Source organism: Netta rufina, assembly GCF_964035555.1.
Source record: "Netta rufina genome assembly, chromosome: 16".
Classification (NCBI taxonomy): domain Eukaryota; kingdom Metazoa; phylum Chordata; class Aves; order Anseriformes; family Anatidae; genus Netta; species Netta rufina.
The window spans coordinates 5,220,848-5,244,644 of record NC_140140.1 but is presented as its reverse complement, the minus strand read 5'-3'; the positions used below and the strand labels follow the sequence as shown (position 1 = coordinate 5,244,644).

The 23,797-nt window shown below is 45.5% G+C and overlaps 2 protein-coding genes and 1 long non-coding RNA gene across 4 annotated transcripts in view; 2 read left to right on the top strand and 1 right to left on the bottom strand.

Moving 5' to 3' along the window:
* Nucleotides 1-528: 528 nt before the first annotated feature.
* On the bottom strand, nt 529-12,142 carry ACTR5 (actin related protein 5). Of its 2 annotated transcripts, XR_014618899.1 has the most exons (10): nt 11,760-12,142; nt 10,908-11,137; nt 9,884-10,053; nt 9,072-9,289; nt 8,565-8,747; nt 5,891-6,013; nt 5,226-5,365; nt 3,716-3,848; nt 2,008-2,541; nt 529-1,079 (listed from the first exon to the last, which is right to left on the bottom strand). XR_014618899.1 is itself a non-coding variant. In XM_084296643.1 (9 exons), exons 1-9 carry the CDS (start codon nt 12,138-12,140, stop codon nt 2,284-2,286), a joined length of 1,836 nt encoding a protein of 611 aa, XP_084152769.1. In that variant the 5' UTR covers nt 12,141-12,142; the 3' UTR covers nt 1,251-2,283. The 2 variants fall into 2 exon arrangements, 1 of the variants encoding a protein (XP_084152769.1); XM_084296643.1 differs by lacking the exon at nt 529-1,079 and having other exon boundaries at nt 1,251-2,541.
* Nucleotides 12,143-16,569: 4,427 nt separating this feature from the next.
* LOC311215490 lies at nt 16,570-17,919 on the top strand. The gene is made up of 3 exons (XR_014618900.1): nt 16,570-16,699; nt 16,796-16,872; nt 17,820-17,919. It is a non-coding gene; the product is annotated as an uncharacterized lncRNA (long non-coding RNA).
* Nucleotides 17,920-19,283: 1,364 nt separating this feature from the next.
* The window catches only part of ARHGAP40 (Rho GTPase activating protein 40), a 38,427-nt gene continuing 33,913 nt past the window's right edge, over nt 19,284-23,797 (top strand). The window contains exon 1 of the mRNA XM_084296541.1: nt 19,284-19,311. The gene's annotated coding sequence lies outside the window, so the exon portion shown is untranslated. The remainder of the gene's footprint in view (nt 19,312-23,797) is intronic.

Genomic DNA, 23,797 nt, shown 5'->3' with positions numbered 1-23,797 from the left:
GTGCCCAAGGTCATTCATTACCCCAGCTGCTACAAGGATAAAGTAACAAATTAACTGCTAATATTTAGGACAGGATAAAATTATGCTCCCTTGAAGGTGTTTAGGCAGCTGATCTGACATTTCTTTACTCCATCAGGCTTTGAATTCCTACAAAAAAGTGGTTGGAATGATTTGGCCAAACATTTAAAGCAATGTCACCATCTGCTGCAGGTTTCCATGCTGGAAGTTTTCCGCACAGCACCCAGCACCAGAACAAGTTTCTGCACCACAAGCATTGCTCCTGCCGTGACTGTCAGAGGGGTCAAACAGCAACAGGCCATCAGAGCCTGCACAGCAGCTCACCCACCCGAGCTGAGATCAGAAGAGACACTTGGCTGGGGTGTAACATTTCTGCTGTCAGCACAGCACGTTCTGCCACATTCCTTAAACACCTGCAGAATTGCCGTAATACTCCTGAAAAGCAGCAGGCCTCCAGGCAGCTGGGGACAGAGCGGCAGGCCGAATCTGAGGCCATCTGAAGGTAGCAAACTCCCTTCCCCATCCAGCTAGGGCCAGGCCATGGAGAGCAAGCAGCTCAGGGAACCACACAGGAGCAGGTGACAGCTCTTCCCCCTGCTGAGCCACGTGTGACTGCAGGACTGCCCGCACACGGGCGTGCCCTCGGTGTTTGATAGCAGATTTTTCTTAAGGTCAGGTGTCTGAGTAATGCTTTCTGAATCCAGCAGTGTGCGTATTGCATCCTGTAGCAAATAAACTCCATGCTCCAGCACCAAGTACCTCACATCCTTTGTTTTCACGCTGCCAGATGACTTCTCTTGGAGCTCTGCAGTTCTTCGGGGACTGCAAGCCACCACCTGTTTACTTTCCTTATTCCAATTATGGTCTGGATATTTTCCCCATAGTCTTACCTTTTCCAGACTAGAGGCTTACTTGCCAAACTCCTGCAGTCTGCTTGGGTTTCGGTTCAGCATCGATTATTCTTTTGGGAAAGCAACAGAGTTGTTCAGTGTGAGAACTGAATCCCTGGTCAAATTTCAGGTGGAGCGTGCTGTGCAGCAGGACAGGGGCCTGGCTCAAACCTGCATTTTTCAACAACACACCATCACTCACAGCCTGCAGTCATTAAAGAGGTCAAAGCACTGAAACACACACAGCCGTGGTAAAGCAAAGAGTTTGCTTTATTGCTGAAGAGACTTTTGATGACCATCATCTACGCTTAGACTGCAAGCAATTTAGAAGGGATTTATTATGCCAAATTTGAGCATCTGAAGCGTCTATCAACCCTGATACATCAGTGTCAGCATTCATCACAACACTGAGACCACCTGAGGTGTGGCAGGGGACACAGCATCAGTCCTCTTATTTCCCAGCCTTGCACCAATGAAGCTGACACAGATTGTTTCAGGGGATGTGCTATCAAGAGGCTTTCAGTGGAGGAAGCCAGTGGATTGTGTTATCATGAAACACCAGCGAGCTTTTTGCAGCTAACGTGGAGGTGCTTCCAGCCAGCTTTTGAAGAGCAGCAGAGAAGATTCCCCCCCAACCAAGAGCTGCCCTGCTCAGCCACCACTGCTGTAAAACCACCTGAGCACTACATGCACCTCAGCTTCCTTCTGGACTGTGCTTTATGTGGGGCTCTTTCTGTACAGCTGGACCCCACGTTATGTCAGGTCTCCAGTTTCAACCAACGTCAGTAATACCAACAACCACATAAAGCATCCAGAATCCTACTAATTGTAGGAAGTTTAGTGGAAAGCACGCAGAGGGATGGACATCGGACAAGACACAAGGCCAGGGGGCCTCAGGAGGAGGCAGAGAGCAGCCCCTCTGGCCTCCAGCAGCACGACACAGCCTGACAAGCACTCGCTGTGACGAGCGAGGGAGACGCCTGCTGGACTGCCTTGCGTGATACAAGTCGAGCTTTTGAATCACACCACGAAAGCAGCATACAAGCAGTAAGTTTTAATAAAAAAATGTAAAACATTTGCTAAATCCCCTGAGTCTTACTGTGAAAGTTCCTAAGGCTGTACTTTTCTCTGGAATGCACTGTTCCTGTGTTCCTGCTTGCCGACTCGCCCTCCCGCGCTATGCAGCAGCAGCACTGCGTCTGCCAGGTGCTGCAACCGGGCCAGCTGCTGCCCCAGAGCAGCTCGGCCTTCTGCCCCTTCAAGGGCCTGGATGAGATGCCTTGTGCTCCATGCACAGCTCAGACTGCAAGACCACAGGGAACTCTTCTCTTTGCTCTTTTATCTCCCCCTGGGGGGCTGTGGCAAAGGCTCTGTGCTACGCCTGCTCACAAGGATTGCCCGTGCTAGATGTCAGAGCTCTGCTGGGTGCTAGTGCCTCTGTAGTCCGTGGGGCTTGCTTTGGAAGTCTGATGGGAACATAAACGTTTGAAGCACAGTGTTCCTTGAGATATTCTCCCCCTTTTTCTTCATAGTCCTTCCTGGTTATCCAGCCTTCCTCACGGGTCATGTGTTCCACTGCCCAGTCCCTAGCCCCATACCAGGCATCTAAAATTGGGCTGGAGGCAAGGTGAACCTGGATGGAAGGAAAACACAAGAATAAATGTAGGAGAATATCGAGTTGTTTAATAACTAAACACAGTAAAGTCCTTTTTATGCTGGATAGAATAGTATGGGATGTAAATCACAATTTTAGAAGTCTCAGCTGATAATTCAGTGCTTCTGAAAGGAGCATGAGGAAAGGATTTGACATGTTTTCACCTTGAGATCAGTTCACCATGAGACTGCAGTTTCTACAGACTGCAAAGCCTGTATTATCACATTCCCAACCAGCAGCCCTCACAGCTGGAAGCCAACACAGGAGGACCTGGTAGTAATGCAAAAAAAGTATCAAGTGCTCCAGCGTGAATTCCAGCAATGCTGCAGGCTAAGAAATCACAGTATGTGGGGAAAAGACCACACGTGTCCTTTCTACTGGTGTAGATCCCATTTCTATTTAAGTGATTCCTGTCACTGCAGCTTAAAATGCTGTCCTGCTGCAGTTACAGGCAGGCTAGACTAGACACCATGCAAGTACCATATGAAATATCTGAAATGACAGATTTTTGACAGAACCAAACTATGGAACATATTTTAATGGAAAGAAATCTTTATTCTGTTAGAAATAGTGATATTAAAAGCAGCTCATTCTCTTCCCATTGCCAACCTATGGACCCCAAACTAGTAAGCAATATCCTTCCTAAAACCGCCAAGTATTTGGTAGTCTGTCAGTCACACCCCGCTCAGAGCTACAAAAAGACACTCTACACAGCAAATGTTACAGAACCTGTTACAGGACCACAAATTGCCACAAGAATCACTGCTTTTCTTCTCCTCCTTTGCTTAAAGTGATCTGCTATTTGAGACAGTGGTAGATTTTGGTACATAAGCTAGTTTCAGACCAGCAAGAGAGGCTTTTACAAAACGCATGGCAAGCTCTGGGTCTTCCCCAGCTGGGATAGTGCTATTGAGAAAGTAGCAGAGGACGATAGGTTTGTAAGATAGGTACTATTACCTGCTATCCCACAGTTGTTACATCAACTGTATCTTTGCTTCACCATCATTCTCTGAGTCAAAGCAGCTGTCATATGCCTCATCATGGAACATTCTCCATCCCATGCTCTAAGTACACTCACTCCATACCTCTCCCAGACAGGAATACTTTTTAACACATGTTTTTGTGAAGTCTGTTCATCTGTCAGGACACGTACCTGAAAAGATGACTGGAACGGCCGCATTTCGAGGAGTTCTTTCTGAACTCTAGCTTTCAGTCCAGGGTACATCGCATTTCCACCAGTGAGAAAAACATTCTGGACAAGAATAGCTTGTTGCTCCTTTGGATACCTACAAGGAACAAAAGAGCTTAACCTTTTCCAAGAGCAATATTCCTATAAACTGAACAGCTATGAAGAAAACACTGATAGTTTGCCTTCAAGACTCACTTTGAGAAATTTCCTTCACTTCACCAGCATGAGACCCTGTGCTCATTTGGTTTCTGAAAATTCCTGGGGTGGCAGAAGAAAACCCTTAAAGTCCTCTGAACCATACCCCCATAAATCAACAACTCAGCAGATCTGGAATTCTTGCCTCTCAGAAAATGCAACCTCACATGTTCTCACAGGTTGAGGGGTTACATTTGCTAATGTTAAGTTGGCTGGAAATAGGCGTCCAGCAAGCGTGCCTGCATCATACCTTACAGACACCACAGATGGCTTTGGTTTTACAAACCAGACTGCTAGCGTATTGTTTCTGGGGATGGATATTTACGAGGGTTCTTTGTTTCCCTGTACAACTTGTACCAGTGCTTTCCAAAGTGGGACATGTGCAAGACAATCCATGGGTATACAGGAAGAAAGTATTTTTCACAGTATCACCGTATCAGTTATGTTGGAAAAGATCCTTAAAATCATCAAATCCAGCCATCCATCAGGCACTACAAAGGCCGCCACCAAAATAAGTCCCTGAGCACCACATCCACACATCTCTTAAATGCCTTCAGGAATGGTGACTCCACCACTTCCCCAGGCAGCCTGTTCCAACACCCACTGCCTTTCCACGAGGAAATTCTTCCCACTATCTAGTCTAAACTTACCCTGGAACAACTGGAGGTCGTTTCCTTGTATCTTATCAGTTGTCACCTGAGAAGAGAGACCAACACCCGCCTCCCTACAACTTCCTTTCAGGCAGTTTTAGAGAGCAACGAGGTCTCCCTCAACTTCTGCTTCTCCAGACTAACCCCATTCCCTCAGCCACTCCTTATACACTTTATTTCCTAGTTCTTTCACCAGCTTTGCTGCTCTTGTCTGAACGCATTCCATCAACTCAATATCTTTGCTGCACTGAGGGGACTAAAACTAACTTTCGTAGCATTAATAAGACATTTCATCCTTTTAAAATTTCTATTATGTTTTATAATGTTAGCACAGCATCAAATATCTGTAATTTATAAATATACAAATATTGGGGGATCTGTGCTCTTTTGTTTCTTTTTAAACTATATGGGTGCATGATCAAAAATGTTTGGAGACCACTGACTTAGAGGCGACATGTGGCCTTCAGACCAGAAAGACATCTCTAACCTGCAATGCTCAAGCCTACCAAAAAGAACTATTCAAACATATTTCTCAAGTTCTTTTTAAGTAACCACCAGTATTGCAAAAGCTGATATCAAAACAAGACCAGCCTGTTTGAAGAACGTGCCTGTTAGCTTCATAAACTCACCTCTCAAGGACATATTGCATAGTTTCTGCTATACCAGCCTGGTCTTCTCCTATCAGGGAGGGCTGGAAGACAATCTCTGGAGCTCTGATTCTTTCAGTGCCAAGAAAGAGTTGGTGGTACTCTGCCAGGTTAAACACGGGCTTTAAAAACAAGATCGAGAAGTATTAGAAAGTTATGCTAAAGAATAGTAACATTCTATAGTAATTAAAGTTTTCAAACAATGCTTTACAAAAAAACAGTCATGATCTCAGAGAAAGGACAATGCTGTAAAAGGTTATAAAAGGTTAAAGAAAATGGACTTATCTTATTCCTCCCCCCCAATTTGTTGCCACTCATTTCTATGGCTCAATCTTACCAAATGAAAGTTTTGTTCACTGCGATGTGATATTGGGTTATGGATCACACACACACAAACTTAAGCAGGACTTTTTCCCTAAAAGCACAGAACTGCTATAACATGCGCTGCCTGTAGAGATAAGAGCGGGTACATTCATGCCCCAAACCATCAGTTACGATGGAGAACATTTCTCCTCTTGGTGTTCTGTTCAGAGGGTTAAGCACCTCTCCCAAGAGCAGACATTGTCTGTATTTGGAGAAATGTTAGCACACTAGTTAGACTACCAGCAGGCAGTAACCTCTGACACAAGAAGATACAGAATTCCAACCTGTACTGTAGCAACAGGCTTCTCAGCTTCGGGCTGGTCCTCAGCAAATAAAGGTTCGAACTCATTAATACTTTCCACATCCTCCAGTGACTGTTCACTGCCCAGTGGATCCAAATCAGGGGTCTGGAAATAGAGAAGGTTGTGGAAGGTTAGCTCAGATGTGGTAGGCACATACATGACTTCAATTCTGGTGACACTTGAAAAACTCAACCCAGATTCCCTCCAATCTCAACTCTAAAACACACTTGAAACTGAATATGCTGTTCTTCAGCACTGAAGAAAAAACAGAAGGATGACCAACCAAGAAAAGAGGTGTTAAGAAATACATTCACTCAAAGCGTAAAAAATCAAGCACTTTCAAAAAAAAAAAAAAGTTATCCTGAGGTCAGCTCAGAAATCAAAGGCCTTAGTCACCAGGCTGACTGCCAGGACCGCAGCCTAGCCGTGCAGTGTAACGTACTCCCTAGTACAACAACGTATTAAAATAGCTCTTTAAGTTGGTTGAAACTTGGTGCTCTCACTGCTCTAATTACCATTTAATTCCCTGCTCTGTTTGTGTGGAACTGGAAAACAAATATTTGCTAGCTACAAAGCTAGCACACAGTTTTTGACAGTTGCCTAGTTTCAACTGCCTAGCATCTGCACATGGGCTACACTGAAAAAAGCTGCATTTCACACAGACACGAAGCTCCTCTGCTCCCAAAGCTCCTCTGTAATGAGAAGTATCACAACTAAAGCACCGTTGTGAAGTAGGGACAATTCTTTAGTTATTTCATTTATTTCTGTATTTTAATGAAATAGCTTTTGGGTTTTATTGCTAAGGGTTTGGTTTTGTTATTTTACTTTTTTTTAAACAAACATTTGTTGCAACATTTAGCAAGCAATGCCAGCATGGGATACAGCTAGATCATTTAAGCCTTCTGAAGTTTACCTCATTTAAAAACCAAGCAGCTACTCAACACTGAAGTTTAAGCTGTATTGATTGTTACAGCAAACAGTAGTCACCTGAAGATGTCTCCAGTTTTTTTTTTGTCTTCTAACCCCCTGCCCACAAAAAAAAAAAAAAGCAACAGGAAAAAAAACAGAACTCAGCTGAAAAGTTGGCACAGACCCTGGGACAAAATAATTAGATTTTAATCTTCTTTATACAGCCTATACGTATAGGAGAGCCAGCCTATCTTCACAAAGGGATTTGGTGATAATAGTACGCTCTTTCACAAAGTGCAAAATGATCAGAAAGGCTTGCCAATTAATTTAAGGTCTGAGACTACACCTAGCAAACAGGAGGAGTGTGGGATCCAAAATGGACATGTTGGGACATGGGCACAACCACCTGGCAAAGTCACAAGTTGCTGCTGGTCTCTTTCTACAATGTTTTCTTTTGACAGAAGACAAGTGTAAAACCCATGATCTACCTCCATTTTGCTCAGATACAGTCCTCCTGATTCTTACACAAACTTTCCTGATAAGGATAGGGGAAGCAGCACCCAGAAGAAACCAGCTCACCAGCTAGTTTTGGCTATGTCCCAACTGCTAAATAAAACATGAGAACTCCATCTGGCATCACTCTCCTCTATCCTTCACTTTTCTGTTTTCTTCTCTACCTTTTCCTAAGGAAAGACTAATAAAACTGAAAAGGTTTTATACAACTTGAAAGGTGAACGTACAAGCAGTCTTGGACAATGTTTTAGAACTGGTATGTACTGGGTCTGTGTTACCCTGGCAAAGCAGACAAATGTTTCTCTTCTTCAAGGAACCCCCAACAACCAAGCCTAGTAATTAATCTTTCATTGTTAATTAAAAAGAATAAAGCATCCTACCTAATTGCACCAAACATAGCCAAAACAAAAGCAAAGGGTTAGCTGTTTAGCATGCAGTTCCCTGCACCCAAAAGCAAAGAACATAAACATTGGAAAAAACAGAACTTAATAGTTCTTCTGTATCTTTAATACTAGGCTACAGACATTTAAGGATGGTTTTTGACCTATAAGTACTTAAATCTCAAGATGTTTTAATCAAAGTGCCGCATCATTAATTCTCAGACACTGAAAAAAGTAAGGCCTGGTATGCCAGAATCTTAGAGTCATTAAGGTATGTTAAAAATAAGTTCACCAGAAGCAATGCAAAAGTAAAGACAGATTGGTTTGCAGCATGACCAAGAGCGGGTATGTTACCTGCTGCATTTACAACCCCCAAACCAACTCACCCTGAAGTATGGCCACGGGCCAGTACATGCTGCCAGCAGTAAGTACAAAGGGAGCAGTACCTTCAGACTGATCTTACCTTTCAGGGCTATTTTCCTTTTTCCAACCCCAGGTTTTTAAAGATAGTCAAGAAATCTTTGAGGAAACTTAAAGATTTAACATAGGTGTAACACTTTAACTAGTGCCACGAAGCCTAGGTGTTATACTTAAAGTTACATGGAATCAAGCTATCAGGTACTGCACAGTGATCTGGGATGAGCAGCACAAGATGAGTGATTTCAGGCATATAACCAAAACTCCCTTTCTGTAACTGCATAGGAAAGATGGAAGTGAGGAGCAGTTGCCCAATTAACAAGGAGTGTGTTAGAGGAGAAGCTTAGTTCATCTATAATACAGCTATTTACATAAAGGGCACATTTTAAGGCACAAACTTGATTCTCTCAGAGATAAGAATGGTGAAAATGTTATACCTCTGGTTTGCTGTCCACAACATCCACTTCAATATTGACTTCTGCCTGTAGGATTTTTTGCTTCGTTTGTTCAACGGCCAGGCTCAATTTGTTGATATAAGATTGAAGTTCTTCTGCAGAGTCCATGTTCAGCTCCACCAAAGCTTTGTGGAATTGATCCATTTGACCATCTTCTAAAAGTTCCTACAGACGGATCAGAGCTGCTTGTGATGAACTCCACGTGAAAATCAACTATGCATGTACATAAACTTTGCCTTCATTACGATAAATGATGGATGCGCATGCTTCTACAGCAAGCAGAATACTTCACAAAAGTACTATTCAAAACCTGCAAGCATCACCTGCATCAATTAACTTCTCTTATGCTGCAAGTAACCTTGAAGTTACATATCAGAAAATGCCCAGAACAGTTACAGCTCCTTTACTGTGACACAGAACCTTTGGGTAAAGCTCAGAGAGCAACCTACACTTCTCCCAGATGACTACCCAGAGAACTGCCACCGTTACCTGTACATACAGTAGCCTGTCCAGCCTCTCTTGGTCGAGTTGCAGCTTCTCCTCTCTACGGCGTGCGTTGAGTTCTTGAAGCCTGCGCAATTGCTGCTGTCTCCTCTCCTGCTTTTCCTCGGATGTCAGGGTGCTTCCCAGTAGTTTGTTAGAAAAAGGCAGCTGCATCTTGTGCACATTGTTCTCATAGTACTCCGGGGACCTCCACTTCTGCAGTTCTGAAAGTTTTGAGAGTAAAGGAACTATTTTACCAGATTGAACAGGGTGATTCACATGTGTATACACTCCATGCTAAGTTCAGACTTCAAAGAAAGAAGACTACAGTCCAGCCTAGGATCCCGCACACCTCTTGGAAGTCGCCCCCTTATTTAGCTACCTCTTCAGATCACTGCCTTCCAGTTGTACACTCAGTGCAAATGGTTCTTAGCACTCTGTTCTCCAGGGTGAAGTAAACACAACTCCAGGGTGAAGTAAACACAAAGTACTAAGAAGTGGGAAGTGCACACTAATGTCTCTTCTCTCCTCCCAGCCGTAAGGGAGTGAATTTTCATCTGCAATAATCTATTATCATTCACAGAGAAGTCTGACCTAATATGGAAAGGATTTCTAAAATTCAGTTTTGTTTCATGAAATGCTACAGCACTCAAACTGTTGACAAGCTTTCCCTGTGTAATAGACTAAAAGAAAGATCCTCATAAGAAAAGCAAAATAGAAGCAGAGCGTTTGAGCCTGAACCCTAGCCAATTTGAGAACAACTAGTTCAGATCTAAGGTTCCATGAAGGGTATTTTGTGATTAATAAAGTGTTTTTACCTTCTATATAGTCTTCTGCAATGTAGCTATGCTCATGAAGTATTTCCTCCATGCGACTGAGTGTGATGGCAGCAAAATGTCCAGGGTATTTCAGCTGTAGGAGGCGTTGAAGATATACAGCTGCCTGACACCCTCCAATATTAATACGTTTGCAGTTTTTAGCATCCAACCTGAAAATGCAAGGGAAACAAATGGAACAGAAAAGATCTAAAAGTTCACTGTAAAATAGACCTCCTGCTTCATTCAGCATTATTTGTTTTTAACATGGTCAAGCGTACAGATGATTATTAACATGGTAATATTTTAAGAATCATTTCTCCGAAAAAATCTGTTATTTTTCTCAGGCAATAACTGTAAGCACTGCTTTGTTTGCAAATGCATTCTGAAAGGCTCTGCTTTAAAAATGATAATTTCAGTTATGGCAACAAAAGACATTGCTTTATTTCAAGGACGGAAGTTACGATTCTGTGCAACTATAAGTAGTCCCTCTAACCTCTATAAAACTTTATAATTGGCCAGGTGTTAGCTTTGAAAACCTGAAAGCTTTGCTGGATGTCATAAAGCCCCCCTCCTGCAGTAACAGTTAAAAAAAAAAACAACACAAAAACAATGTAGCCGCATAATCAGAATGAGCAAAGTCTTAAGGACAGCAGAAATCTCAGAGAACACTTCCTTTTGTCCCAAAGCTACTTTAAATTCAATATGCTTTTGAATATCTGATCTTACTTAAGACAGATATCCCTGTCTGCATTTGAAAGTATGGATCTACGCGTGAATAGTAATTAAAAACAAGTTCTGTACAAGGACAGCACTGCTTTTTCAATTCAAAATTCAACAGAACTTCACAAGATCTGAAGACCTAGCTTTTCCTCCTCACTATAAATTAAGACTGATAAGAACATATTCTGCAGGAAATGCAACACTGAATGCTGGAGAAACAGGTATTGTGATCATTGAAAAAAAATAAAAAAAAATCAATGACTGACAAAGAGGCTGCACTGTACTTAAGACACCAAGAACTCACCTGCCTTCTAGGACTGGCAAAATATGCGTACACTGATAGCCTGAAGATATCACCAAACCACTGCAGGGCCAGTTCTGCCTCCTGTTGTGGTAAAAACTATACAAGCTATCCACACCATAGGACACTTTGGGAACCTGGTAACATTCGAAGAGGAGCTCTGACATCATTTGCCTCGAATACAGCGGATTGCACACTGCTTCTGTCAGAACAATGGGATGATCAACACAGCCCTGTAAAAGACAAGAGAAAAGAAACAAATGAAAGGACACAGAGAAAATCCACAGATAATTATCCCTCCTCCTCTTTTAAAGATCAGCAACTCCTCCAAAGCAGCAAGGAGAAAGCGCTTCACTTGCAGGCTGCTGAATGCTTAAGTTAAATTACACCTAGCACTTATGGGGAAAAAAAGGCTTGTCTATAACAGGGTTTTCAGTTTTAACTCAACCAAGGAACAGACTCCTAGGAGTAGAGAAAAACGGATGTTAAAAGCATATATACACTGTTGAAGGTACACATAAAGAAAAATCCATGGAACGAGTAGGCAAAAGGTGGCTGAAAACTGGCGGGGGCTCAGTTCAGCCCTAGGCAAAGCTTTTGTGCCCCAGAGCTGGCACAGGCCTCGGCTCTGCTGGGCACAAACCAAGGTGTGGACAGGAGCTGACCACACACCCACAACACCCGAGCTGGAAGGGACCCTGCCAGCGGCCCCTGCCGCCTCCCTTGCACACCCAGCGCCTCATCGCCACCCCCGGGGGGCTGAAGACACCCTGGGGACCCGGGGGGACACCAGGGTGCAGGCTGCGGGGCCGTGCCCCACGACGAGGGCTCCCCTCGGGCACCCCCGGGCGGTACCTGCGAGGAGACGCCGAGGCGCTGGAAGACGTGGTCGAGGAGCAGCTCCTGCAGCTCCAGCTGCACGGGCACGTTGCGGTCGAAGGGCGAGCGGAGCAGCCAGCGCAGCGGCTCGGGGCTGCCCAGGTCGTTGCCCACCTGAGTCTCGGCTCCTGCTCCGCCGCGGGCTCCCCGGCTACGAGCCGCCAGCGAGCGGAACCGCAGCAGGGGCTCGGCGGGGACGGAGGGGTCGGCGGCCGCCCAGCCCGCCCGGGTCTGGAAGGAGCCGTTGTCGATCACCAGCGGCACCGGCTGCGGGCTCCGCACGGCCGGGCTGGGCGCCAGCACCGGGTCCGGGGCCCAGCGCGCGTCGCGGAAGGCGAACACCCGGCCCGCCGCCATCTTGAGCCCTCCCCGCTGCTGCCTCCGGCCGGCGGCACCGAGCCCTGCCTGCCGTTCCGGGGCTGGGGTGCCTCGGGAAGGCGCCCGAAGAGGCAGATTGTGGGGTTTTCAGTCAGAGGGGGAATGTCCCGAGAGGCTGGGGGTGCCCCATCGCTGGGGGTGCTCGGGGTCGGGCTGGGTGAGGCGCTGAGCAGCCTGTGCCCCTCAGAACTGCTGCGGGGTTGGCAGCTGAGGTGCGGCTGACCCTCACCGCAACACAGCAAAAACTAACAGCAGGACTCCATAACTTGCTGCAAAAGAAGCATTACGTTAAGGGAATGCAGCCTGTAACCAGGTGTAATGGCACTAATTGCCACCAAGATGCTCATTTGTCCCCCCATATGCTAATTACCAAGCTCGGAGGGACCTACCCCTACTTTAAGGCTTTGAAGGGCAGGACCCTTGAGCTCAGCTTTTATTAATCACTTTTTGTTAAGGACCAGTAGTAGCTTACAAGCTTCAAAATTCATCTGCCAGGTACTAATAGTAACCCCTCCCAGCAGGTGTTACTTCCCCAATTTGTGTGCTCTAATCACGTTTTTCACATAGTTGCTTGACTGCTGTTGAAGAGCCAACAGCTGCTCTGATCCAGGTGGCAGCAGCTGCCCTGTGCTACCTGTCCTGTGTCGGACTGCCTTTGGAAAGTCACACATATGTAACATGCATTTCCTCAAAGCCTTGTAGTTCAGCTTTCATCTCTTTCTGCCAAAACAGGGTACCATGTTCAGAAGGCTGCAAGCTGTTGCTGAGATGTCCTCTCCTTTTCCGCTGACTACTGCTGCATTTGTGCCCCTGTTCCCTCGTGAAAGAGACAAGTGTGCAAAATGGAAAGTGTCCTGCTGCAAAGGCAAGCTTGCAACACCCACAAACTAAATGGGAACAACTACCCCATTCTCCCAAAACATAGCAGCGAGTGATTAGCTTAGTGAAGAACCTGGATATGCCCTGAGAGGTTCAAGTGTCCCGCTTTGGTGACAGCACCACTCTGGATATAAACAAGGTAGGCATGAGGAATCAGAGGTTTTCTTTAATTGTTCTACTGTGTTGAATGGATGTGCCTGGGTTAGTCTTCTGTCATTGTTTTCCTTTTCAGACTTTCTAATTTAAACTTGTGTATCCAAATGCTTTCATATTCTACAGTAAGTTTGAATTCTTTGTTTTGTTTTTTTTTTCCTTTTACATTGGGATTTTCTGCACATTTGAAGTTTGAATGCACTTATGGCTAGGAGAAACGTGTTACTACTAAAACTCCTGGATTTTGCTGTCACTCTTGTCATTGTATTTGTAGATTAACCACTAACATCCCATCCATCCAGAAATGCCAAGTACCTACAACTCCCACTATGTGAAATGGGGACTGCAAATATTTAGCATCCTTGAAGCTCAGGTCATTAATGGCTTTTCTCACTTGTTTACCCAATGCACAAAGTAGGTATAATAGCTGTCTTTTATCACACGGGGTTGTTATTAACATGAGCTAATAAGAATTTGTAAAGTTCATTTAGATCTTTGGATTAAAAGGCTCATTTCAAGGGGCTGTTACTATGTGAAAACAAACACATGCACACAAGCAAGAACATTAAATGCATGCAATCATTCATAATGTGCACTTACATAGCTGCTCTTATCCAAGGTTTTCTGAGAGCTACACAAACAAACAATTTTGCCAAACAACACCCCCCCCCCCCCCATAAGGTAAGTGATAGATAATGGTTTTATTTTATTGAGGGAGAAACAGAGACAGGTTAACTGGTTTGTCTACTGCTGCAGAAGTGATATCAAGTAACCAAGGCTATATATCTGCTCCTTCTTCAATTACTACTAAACTTCTTTATTAAGAAACGTGTATATAGACGCATCCTATGAGACATGCTAGCTTGCCTTTCTTGGAATGAAGGGAAATAGAAAGTCAATTAAAATATGAAAGTTTATTTTCCTGGTGGATTCACTAACAGATTGAAAGATACAGACAAGGTTAAATATAGAGTCCATGTTAACGTGGGACTTATATGTGGTCCATGTCCAATGAGAGTGCCTGGGATAGATATTTTTTAAGTAGCTAGTAGTCATCATCTAAACAGCTCTGCAAGTGTGCTTTGTTGTTTTCTCAAAAGTCACCTTCGTTACCCAGTTCCAAGCAGCAGTTCAAGTGCTTGGTTATCTCCCCTATATCAGAAATTACAAGCTTACCTTTAACTGCCATTTTAACATAAGCCTTGAAGGCTTTCTAATTAATATTTATCCTTTAATTACCAGCTGAAGGAAGGACAATCAAATCAGATGTTTCCTCACTTCTCCTTCTTAGCCCATACTTAATCCTTTTTACTCCCTCGTTGCTCTTAGAGGGCTGTCCATTCTGCTATCTATGCTGAGAATATTACCGGTCCTCTTGTGATTAAGACAGTGATGCAACGGGAGTTATTAAAAGGTAGTTAGTAAAGTGGAACAAGCAAGCTGTTCTAAACCTAGCGTAACCTGAAGCAAGCAATGAGGTACCCTCTGGTTCCTTTGGTGAATGAGCTGACCTTTCCTCTTCTTTTCTTCTGGTTTTGTTTGCCATTTGTATTTCTATTGATTGTACTGATTTTCTGGCTACAGCTTTTACTTAATGAAGGTAAGTTCTGCAGTTGACTGCATAAATGCTTTCGCATAAAGACTTTATCTGTTAACTTCATCTCTAAAGCATTCTAGGTGCTATTTTTAGCCTAACGCCACTCATCGCAGAAAGAAACTAAAGCTAGTTTTTTAGATAATTTTTTGTACTATTGGTGATATAGGAAAAAATCAAATCCAAATTGTTATGCTTTTCTGTTAAAATGCTTATAAGAAAACTAAATGCTGTCAGCTGTTCTTCCTTTCCCTTTTTCTCAAACATAATTTAATTTATGAAAGGTAAAGGATGAGTAAATATTTCTATTAAAAAAAATCCCTCCCCTCCCTGCCTCCCAAGAAAAACAAGAAAAAGCCTAACCCAATAATTTTGTATGCTTTCAAACACCAGTGTTATACAGTTCTCCTCTGTGGGTTAGGGGAGGGAGCAGACTTTGCCGGGGAGTTGTTAAAGGATTCTCTTAGTAGTGTGGAGGTAGATTAAAATTGTTTTTGAAGGGAACAGGACATGAGTTTTCATTTATTTGTGTATTGTGCATCTATTTCTGATCTGCTGCTGATTCTTGTTTCTAACATGTCAGTAACTACTAACAGGCTTTGATTTAGGCTAATAATAGGCTTGTTGATGTACTCCTGGGGATAAAGCTTTGCTGGTTTTGCTAATCCTGGAGCATAAGCAATTGCAGCTGAGGAATAAATCGTATGTTCAAAAGCAGCAATCCTGCCTTTGCAGGACAGCTATAGGAAGGGAAATAAGAACAAAACTTGACTTCAACAAACTTGAAATAAATTTTTACTTCTACTTGGTGCAGTCAGTTCTTACTTAGCATAATGGCAACCAGTCCTATAATAGGTCCCATAAGAGTAATGACAAGAAAACAATTCCTTTGGACCCACAGGCAGCAGTGGAACAGAAGGCGCTCACCACAACTGAGGCTTATGTTTTTCCCTCCTTTCCTGTCCTGCATGTGTGTGGTCATTGCAGTTTTTACTCTCAGCTCCCATTTTTGGGGGGCTTAACCTGTAGCTGATGCTCATAGAAGTCTCCGCTTGCTGCTAGCTGTTTCTCCACACACTCAAATGTGCTCTTGTGGATAAGCAATGACAGTAATTAAAGAATGCAGGCATATGAAGCTGTGATAATGGTACAAAACTACCCTGAGCAGTATAGGCATGGCTTACTTCTGATTTTTGTAAAACAGAAGAGAAGGATGTACGTATTTTGTGTGGGTAAGGGGTAGCTTTGCCACATGCTTATGCTGTGCTTGGGCATCAGCTTTTGTCTGGACACAGCAACTCTGGAACATTTTCATGTCTTAATAGAAATTTTCAGGTTATGTGTACTGCATTTACTTTTATAATATCTGGCTGTGGGATGACTGTTGTTGGCACCAGGCCTTCTAAAGTGCTTCTAAATCACTCTTAAGAGAACAAAATAGAACAGTGCTCTTTTTAATGTCTTTTTGATTAATTAAGTCATATCCACTTATTTTATGCCTCTTTACATCAGGCATAAGTAGAAAAGAAAACACAACTGGTGCATTATATTACCCCTCCCCAAGATAGTTGCTGGTTACAATCTAGCTGGTTAAAATCAAACACTTCTACAGACCTCTTATTGCCTAGTTGGGCTTGGAAATCCTTCATTTCAGGTGAAAGGGATTCAGAAAACCTTGTCCAGCTCATAGATAGAATGTACAAGGCTTGTAGCTAGAACAAAAAATGTTGTGGACAGATACTTTACATGGTATTTTAAAATCCGTTTGTAGAACAGGTACCCCCTGCAGAAGAAATAAAGAAACAATCTTCTGATGCATTTGAGCCTGATTCCAAATTTGAAGATGAACCGGCAGAGGATGAAAACCAGAATGACACATCCAGTACAGAATTTCAAGAGGACGCATGTTCAGGTGGGCCTATGGGAAAAATGAGGCCTGGATTTGCTTTTCCAAGTTCAAAACTAAAAAGCCAAAAGCAAACTTTTTTTTTTTTTTTCCCCCCTGCAGTTTCAGACAGCTGGTCTCAGAATCAGAAGATAAGATCCTCCCACAATGAGAAGAGTGCTCTTTGTAACATCATGATGGTGAGTAGCGTGACCAGTCTATCTCATTGCATATGGTACTGCTTTTGTGTCTCAGTTCTTATTTTTTTCCCTCTGCCTGACTCCTTTGCCTCTTGAGTAAGAATGAATCCTGTTATAGACCAAGCTAAAGGTAGTCCAAGACTGTACAAATATAAACGTTTCTTCCCTTTCTTGGTAAGAGCTGGAGCCAGAAGTCCCCATGTAAATGCTGCAGTCCTAACCCTTTTACACTTCATACAAATCCCAAAAGATAATCTGAAAGTGTTAGAGATCAGTGTCTTGTATGTCTTCGTTCCCTGTTCCTTTACTGTGCGTGCATTTGCAGAAGGGGCTTGGAAGGAAAAGCTGGTCTCTGCCTCCACTGTCACTGTTCAGTCCTGTCCACTCGTTTCTATTGCTTGGATTTTTGAATTAGAGCCTCTGAGTTACCCGTGTTTACTTCTACCAGCTTTGCTGGCTGCTTTATTAGGCTAGAATAGTTGAGGACTGCTATCACCTTAAATTGCTGTAGCTGTTTGACTAACCACGCCTTGAAGCTGACCTTTAGCATGGAATCAGGAATATCTCAAGTCGAGGTATTTTTGACTTCGCTAGCATCACCAAGGCAATACAGAATCAGTGTGGTAAGATTTTTTTCCCCCATTATTGTTGCTTTAAAAATAGAGGGAAAAATGCTAAGAATGAGCCCAGGCTTGGTCAGAGCACCATTTGGTTCTCCTACAGATCTTCACAAATGCATGTATCAACTTGGACAGAGCAGTCTGAAGAACTGGAGTTTAAACTTGTCCCTCAAATGACATAATGACAGCAAAGGGCTTGTTAGTTCGTTGGGTGGACAAGAGAAGGAAGCAGTTATGGTCTCACACCATTTATATCCTACTGAAAACTGAACCTCTTAATGAAAATATCATTGTCATGACAGTTCTCTTTCCCTTTTTCTTCACCAGCTGTTGTACACCATGGTTTCTTCTCTCATCTGGAATTTTCTCAGCCACTTGCTCCAGATCTCTAATGTCCTGAGGATTCAACTGCTGCCATCCTCTCTGTTTGTCCCTGTCACTCAGCTTTTTGATTTACTGGGTGACAATGCTGTGAAAATTCTGGGCTCCTTGAAGCTTGAAAGCAGAGGGCTGTTAACTTCAGTCTTGGGGATGAGATTCAAGAAAACTGGAATGCTGATGAAGCTCAGAGAACCACCTCAGGGTGGAAATGAAAAAGGTAGTCCTGAGACCATTGGCAGCAATCCTTTCCAGTGTCAGTGAAAGCTACTACAGAATGGCAGAGGGGGGTTATACAGTATTGAGTGGCTGTATATTAAATGGACCATAGCCAGTAGCATCTTTTCTGGTGCGTGAATATGTATTCTGCTACATTTCCACTTCAGAGAAAGATGAGTCACTTTTATAATGACCAAACTCCCCTCTGGCACTATTGATACTTTCTGTTTATCACCACTAACTGATTTGAAGCCAGTAAGAACAAGGTAATAACTCTCAGCAGTTATTACTGGAGCTTAAATGCAATACAGTCCAGTGAATATTTTACCTGTACTGCAATCAGAACTTTTCTGATCTCCAATTTGTGTGTTCTCAGAGTAGGAAACACCTTCTTCAATGCTCAGTTCTAACACATGAAGCAAGCCCACCTCCACTTAAGAATAAAGCCCTCAGTGGATGCAGAGCATGCATTTCCTCTGCTTCTATCCGGAGTACACCCTTTCAGCGCGTCTGACGAGCAGATTTAAGGTTAGATGGGCGGTCAGTGAAACAGCTCGGTTCTACCAGTTGGTGGGGCCACAAGTAAACGGGCAGGACGGGGGTAAGGTACGGGTTTGTTCCCTGAAGGTTTATCCAGCCATCAGTCCATAAACAGCACAGCTATTCGCGCTGTGTGTCGAGGCACACATTCAACAGACTCTTTTCAAAAGAAGCGTTAAAAATAGGGAGTCATACCCCACAAAACACACTGCCACTTGAGAAAACATTTGTCTCTGCTCCCGCTGTAAACACGTCCCTCCGCAGCCCTGCATGGGCAGGCTGTTTTACCAACCCATACTAATTACGCAGCGCGCCTTACGGCTGCTTATTTTTCCCTCTGCGTCCCTTGAGGTCCACACACCGAGCGTTCACCCGCTGCGACGTGCTTTTAAATACAAACCGTGTCCTCACAATCTTTACGAGAGCGCCTCCTTTATTTGGAAAGAAAAACAAAACAAAAGCCGTTCCCCGCCGCTCCCTGAGAACCCCCCAAACCACCTCCTCATCCCGGGGGCCACCCAGGGCCCGGGACCCTCCCTGAGGTGCCGGGGGCCGGGGGCCGGGCAGGTGCCGCGGCGAGGCCGCCCCGGGGCGGGGAAGGCGCCGCCCGAGGCCGGGCTGCGGGGCGGGGAGGAGCCGCGGCCGCCTGAGGGGACGGCGCGGGGGCAGCGGGAGCCTGCGGGTAACGCTGGGGGAAAGCGGGGACGGGTCCGAGGGTGGTGCTGGGGGGGGTCCCGGGGCTTCTTTCCAGGATCAGGGGGGGCTCGCTGGGGGTGCCTCCCGCCTGCAGGGCTTGGTGCTCTGCTATCTGCTGAGGAACCCTCGCGGCTTCATCATTTGGTTCCCAAACCAGAGAGCTCCGAGTTAAAAATGCCGTGCTGCGGCCAGCCCAGCGAAGGGGGAGATAAACCGAGGGTGTGGGTAACTGTACGGGGGTCTGGGTGGCATCGCCGCTTGTTGGGTGGCACGGTGATGGTTTAAAGCCTGCTGGTGCCAAAGTGTGTGTCCAGGGCAGCTTTCGGTCTGTGTAAGCGCCTGGAATAGCTGCAGCCTGGCTGGGCTGTGGCTTGGGTTCCCTGTCCTGGCAGCGAGGTCGGTGCCAGCGTGCAGAGCCTGCCCGAGCAGCCTGTGAGGATTAGTGGCTCGCACCGAGTCCCCCGGTACCGCAGCTATGGCACGGCGCTGCTGGCTTCTCCTGCTTTTCCTCTCTCTGAGCTGTGGGAAACGCCGCATGATTGAATATTTGGGTATTAGAAATAAAGCTTCTGTGTGTGGGTTCTGCTAAAAGTAAGACGGAAAGCAGTTCTGGCTCTGTTTCGGGACTGTGGTTTTTGCCAGGGGTCAGTGATGCACAAACCCGAACTGGAGAATGGGCCCAGAGCTACAAAGGTGGGGACTTGCTCTGAACCTCGCGTTTGTCTTTGTTAAAATTTTTTTCTGTCTGGGAGTCTGGCCGCAACGCCTGCCCTGGAGCCGGTTAAAGTGGAGCACTGAGAGTCCACAGTGTGAATGCAGCGCAAGCTCACAGCTACCTGGTGCTAGTCTGCAAGTACCTGAATGGCACTGGTGAATTTGTGCTTTGGTTTCTCCTAGTTGCTGCATACAAAAGCTGTTTTTGTGGCATTAGTAGTAGCATTAGAGCCTGCAGACCCTCGTGTGGTTGCAGAGCTTCTTCTAGTGTGCATGCTTGCAGTGATTGCAAGTAGAAGCTTCTTTAAAATGAAGGCTTCTCTGTAATTGTGGATTTAATTCACCTGTGAGGTCCGTTCAGCTGGGGGTAAAGCACCATTTCTCATGTGCACTCAGCAGCCTTTGTTCCAGAGTGTTCCTGTGCTGCAGCAAGCACGGATCTTGCTACCAAAGCCTGGAGGAGCTCAGAGCACAGCGGCAGAGGTAGCTGCTTCTGCCCGAATTGCCTTTCCCAGCTGTATTTCGGTGTTTCTTTTGTATGGGGTTAGGACTTCTGGGAGACAGCAGCCTGCCTGTGCGTATGCTGAACTGTAATGCTGTAATGTAGCTGTGTCGAACATTAATTAATCTTTATTTTTTTCCATTGTTATTTGTAAAGCATTTACTTTGCAGGCATTTTATAGAACAGGACTGGATAAGCGTCCACTAGCAAGTTTTCTAAGTTGAAAAACCTAGAAATGGGTTTTGCTCTCCACTGAGCTCTGAACTCTGGAAGAAACTGCTAAAAGACCCAAACTCTAACTCAGTGCAAAGTGGGGTGAAGCAATATGTTTTGATGGATGTAGATGATAAACACATCCCAACAGCAGCGTGTTAGAGCGCTTTGGGATAAGGCACTGCAGCGCGCTGTGCTGCCTTGTCGGCGGGGCCTCATAGGGCCAGCTGGGCTGCGTGCTGCACTGGGGCTGTTTACAGCCTTCTCCTGGAGGAGTCATGGGATGATTTAACTGGGCTGACATCTGGTTTGAGTGAAGAGAAATTGGGGTTCTTATGTCCAGCTGCGTGTAGAAAAACAGTGCTTGAGAATTGGCTCGTCGTGCTTTGTGCCCCAAGAGGGCGCAGCAGCTCAGTGCTGGGTGTAATCAGGAAACTTGAGGTTTTTTTTTTGTGGTGGTGGTAGTTTTGTGCGTGTGTGTTTCTTTCTTTGAGGTGGTGTTTCTGCCACTGAAAGGAAAAACCTGTAAACGTTGGCTTCTAGTTCTCAGCACCTTTGAGTAGTTGGATGGCCGATCACATCCTTGTCAAAGCAATATAAATCGAAACAGGTAAGGGTCCAGCTTGCTGTGAGGAAAAATAATGCTCTGAGTACAGGAGCAGTGCTGTTGTGATGGTTTGTGACCGGCGTGACTTGCACTGGGTCCCTCTGCTCTGGCGGGGTGAGGAGGGAGCTAAGGGTTACGAGTGGAAATGCTAAACACTCTTAGCTTTTCTTAATCCTTTAAAACTTGGGGATCACAACGCATGACCGAGGATGCCGTATATTCTAGCTCTGTATGGCTTTTAGGCTCTCAGTTCAGCAAAACTTTTGCTCGTTTTGGGATGTTTTGGCCCATGTGCCAAACTCCAGGCAGTTTAAGTGCTTTCAGTTTGGAGACATAAAAATGTCTTAGCTGTGACATGGTGTTGGAGCTTTCCTGTTGCAGATGTAAATTCCATATGGCATTGATTCTTAATTGAAACCTGCTGGAGTTATTTTTAATCGTGCGATGTATTACGTGAAATATTCTTCATGTAGCTGACTTGAAAGGCTTGCCCTTAATTAGATGTTTCTAATCAGTCTGTGGTGCTCCTTTCCGTAATGCTGTGCCTTTCTAAGGAACGTGACTTTGATTTATATAAGCCACTTGATTTCTTAACTCAGAAATTAGCCTTCAGCTAACCAGTGCCAGGCAGGAGCGTGAGTTCCACTGGTCTGTGAGTGTTAAATAGGACAGGAAAATGATTACTGAGGAAACCCATCTGCATATCAGACACGACCCATATGTTTTGTGTCTTATGCTGTAGACTTCAGGTGGTCATTCAGAGCATCGTTAGCCATGTGGCCGAGTCCTTCCAGGTGAGTCGTGTAGTGAAAAAGCTCATCTGAAATCTCTGAAAGCTCTGGGTTTTAGGTTGGGGTGTTTGTAATGCTTTCTGGTATTTGCTGTTCGGTAAGACCGTTAGGTCAGCTCGCAGGGGAGCGTGTTTTGTGATTGCAAAGAGGTTTGGAGAAAGAAATACAAAAGCTGATGCAGCTAGAAGCATATTCCCCAAAGCAGATTACTCCAAGAGTCTGGAATGTGTTGGTGGGAGGCTTCGGTTTTAGCGAGACGTTGCTGTGTGCATGCAGGAGTTCTTCCCCTCCGAAATAATTGTTTCCATCTGCACAGCTTGTTCCACCAGCGCCTGGGCTTTGGGCTGCATGTGAGATGTGGGGCTCTTGGTAAAATGAGGGTCTTCCACTAAGCCCTCCGTGCCAGCTGTGTGTGAAGGGAGCTTTGCTATTATCCTATAGGGAAAAAAAGAGGGCAGTGCCCACTGGGGGAACTTGTAAAATAAGCAGCAACCTGCTCTGTCTGCCACGTCGTTTTAAAGGGTTAAAGGGAGAAGTTTTGGGACCCTCAAATCTCCTTGCATAATGTCTGGCAAGTGCTGATGTTAATTCACAAGTTGGAGTTACTTGTTTAGTTTTTATGCAATGGGAAACCATCCATCGTACCTGGAGGTGTCCTACGGCGCTGGTATTGAATACTGCGGCTTCTTCTCCGGGAGCTGGCCGGGTGGGCCCACGCGCTGCCATCCTACGGTGGAGCCTGAGCAGAGGGAGCGGTACCGAGCAGGCAGCGCAGCGAGAGCTCAGCATTCCAGAAAACAGCTTGGCCGGGGCCCAGCCACATGGATTCCTGTTTGCTGAGTTCTGCAGCGCTAATGTGCTTAGTGCTTTGTCCCGTTTTGCCCTTTTACAGACCGTATCTCCTGGGACGAGGGACGTGGTTAGCAACGGAGGGTCGTGCCCACACGTTACTGGTGTGTGCAGTTTGGGATGGGGCTGCCAAGGAGGTGCTGAGCATGGTGGTGAGAGGCAGCTCACCCAGCACGTGCTTGTGGAGCAGCAGCAGCAGGGCAGGCAGCCCGTGCTTTGGTAAAGCCGTGGCAGCAAGCTCCTGAGCAAGCGTTTTGCTTTTTTTTTTCATGTTTCTGTTCTCCCTGCCCGCTCACCTGACGCAGCCCAAGAGGGAGAACCTTTTAACGAAGAAGCAGTGTGATGACACAGACTGGGAGCACCCGGCTCCCTCGCCTGAGAGGCTGTGTCACGCCTACTGTCTCCTCTCCGAAGGGCCAGGCTTCTCAATTAGCTGATGCCAATTAGTTGGGGTCAGGGCAGTGCCCACTTCCTGGAGCGGGTGGCACGATGTGGCTTCAGTTCTGGGTGAGCCTCCACCGCGCTCGGTGTGCTGTGGGTGCGGAGGGCACGCGTGAGAGGGAAGGAAGGAGGTCTGTGGGGGGGCACCGAGACATTCAGAGGGCTGTTTTGTAGGGCTGCTGCTTTGGGGCAGGGCGATGACTTTCACATGACAGCTCTGGAGCTTGTGCTTGCTGAGGGTGGCTGCCACCCGGCTGCTGTCAGCTCCGACTTCTTCAAGCTGCTGCTCTCAGTGAGCTCCTGTGCTGCTGTCCTGGGGTCTGAGATTTCTCAGCAAAGGACAATGCCTGCAGCT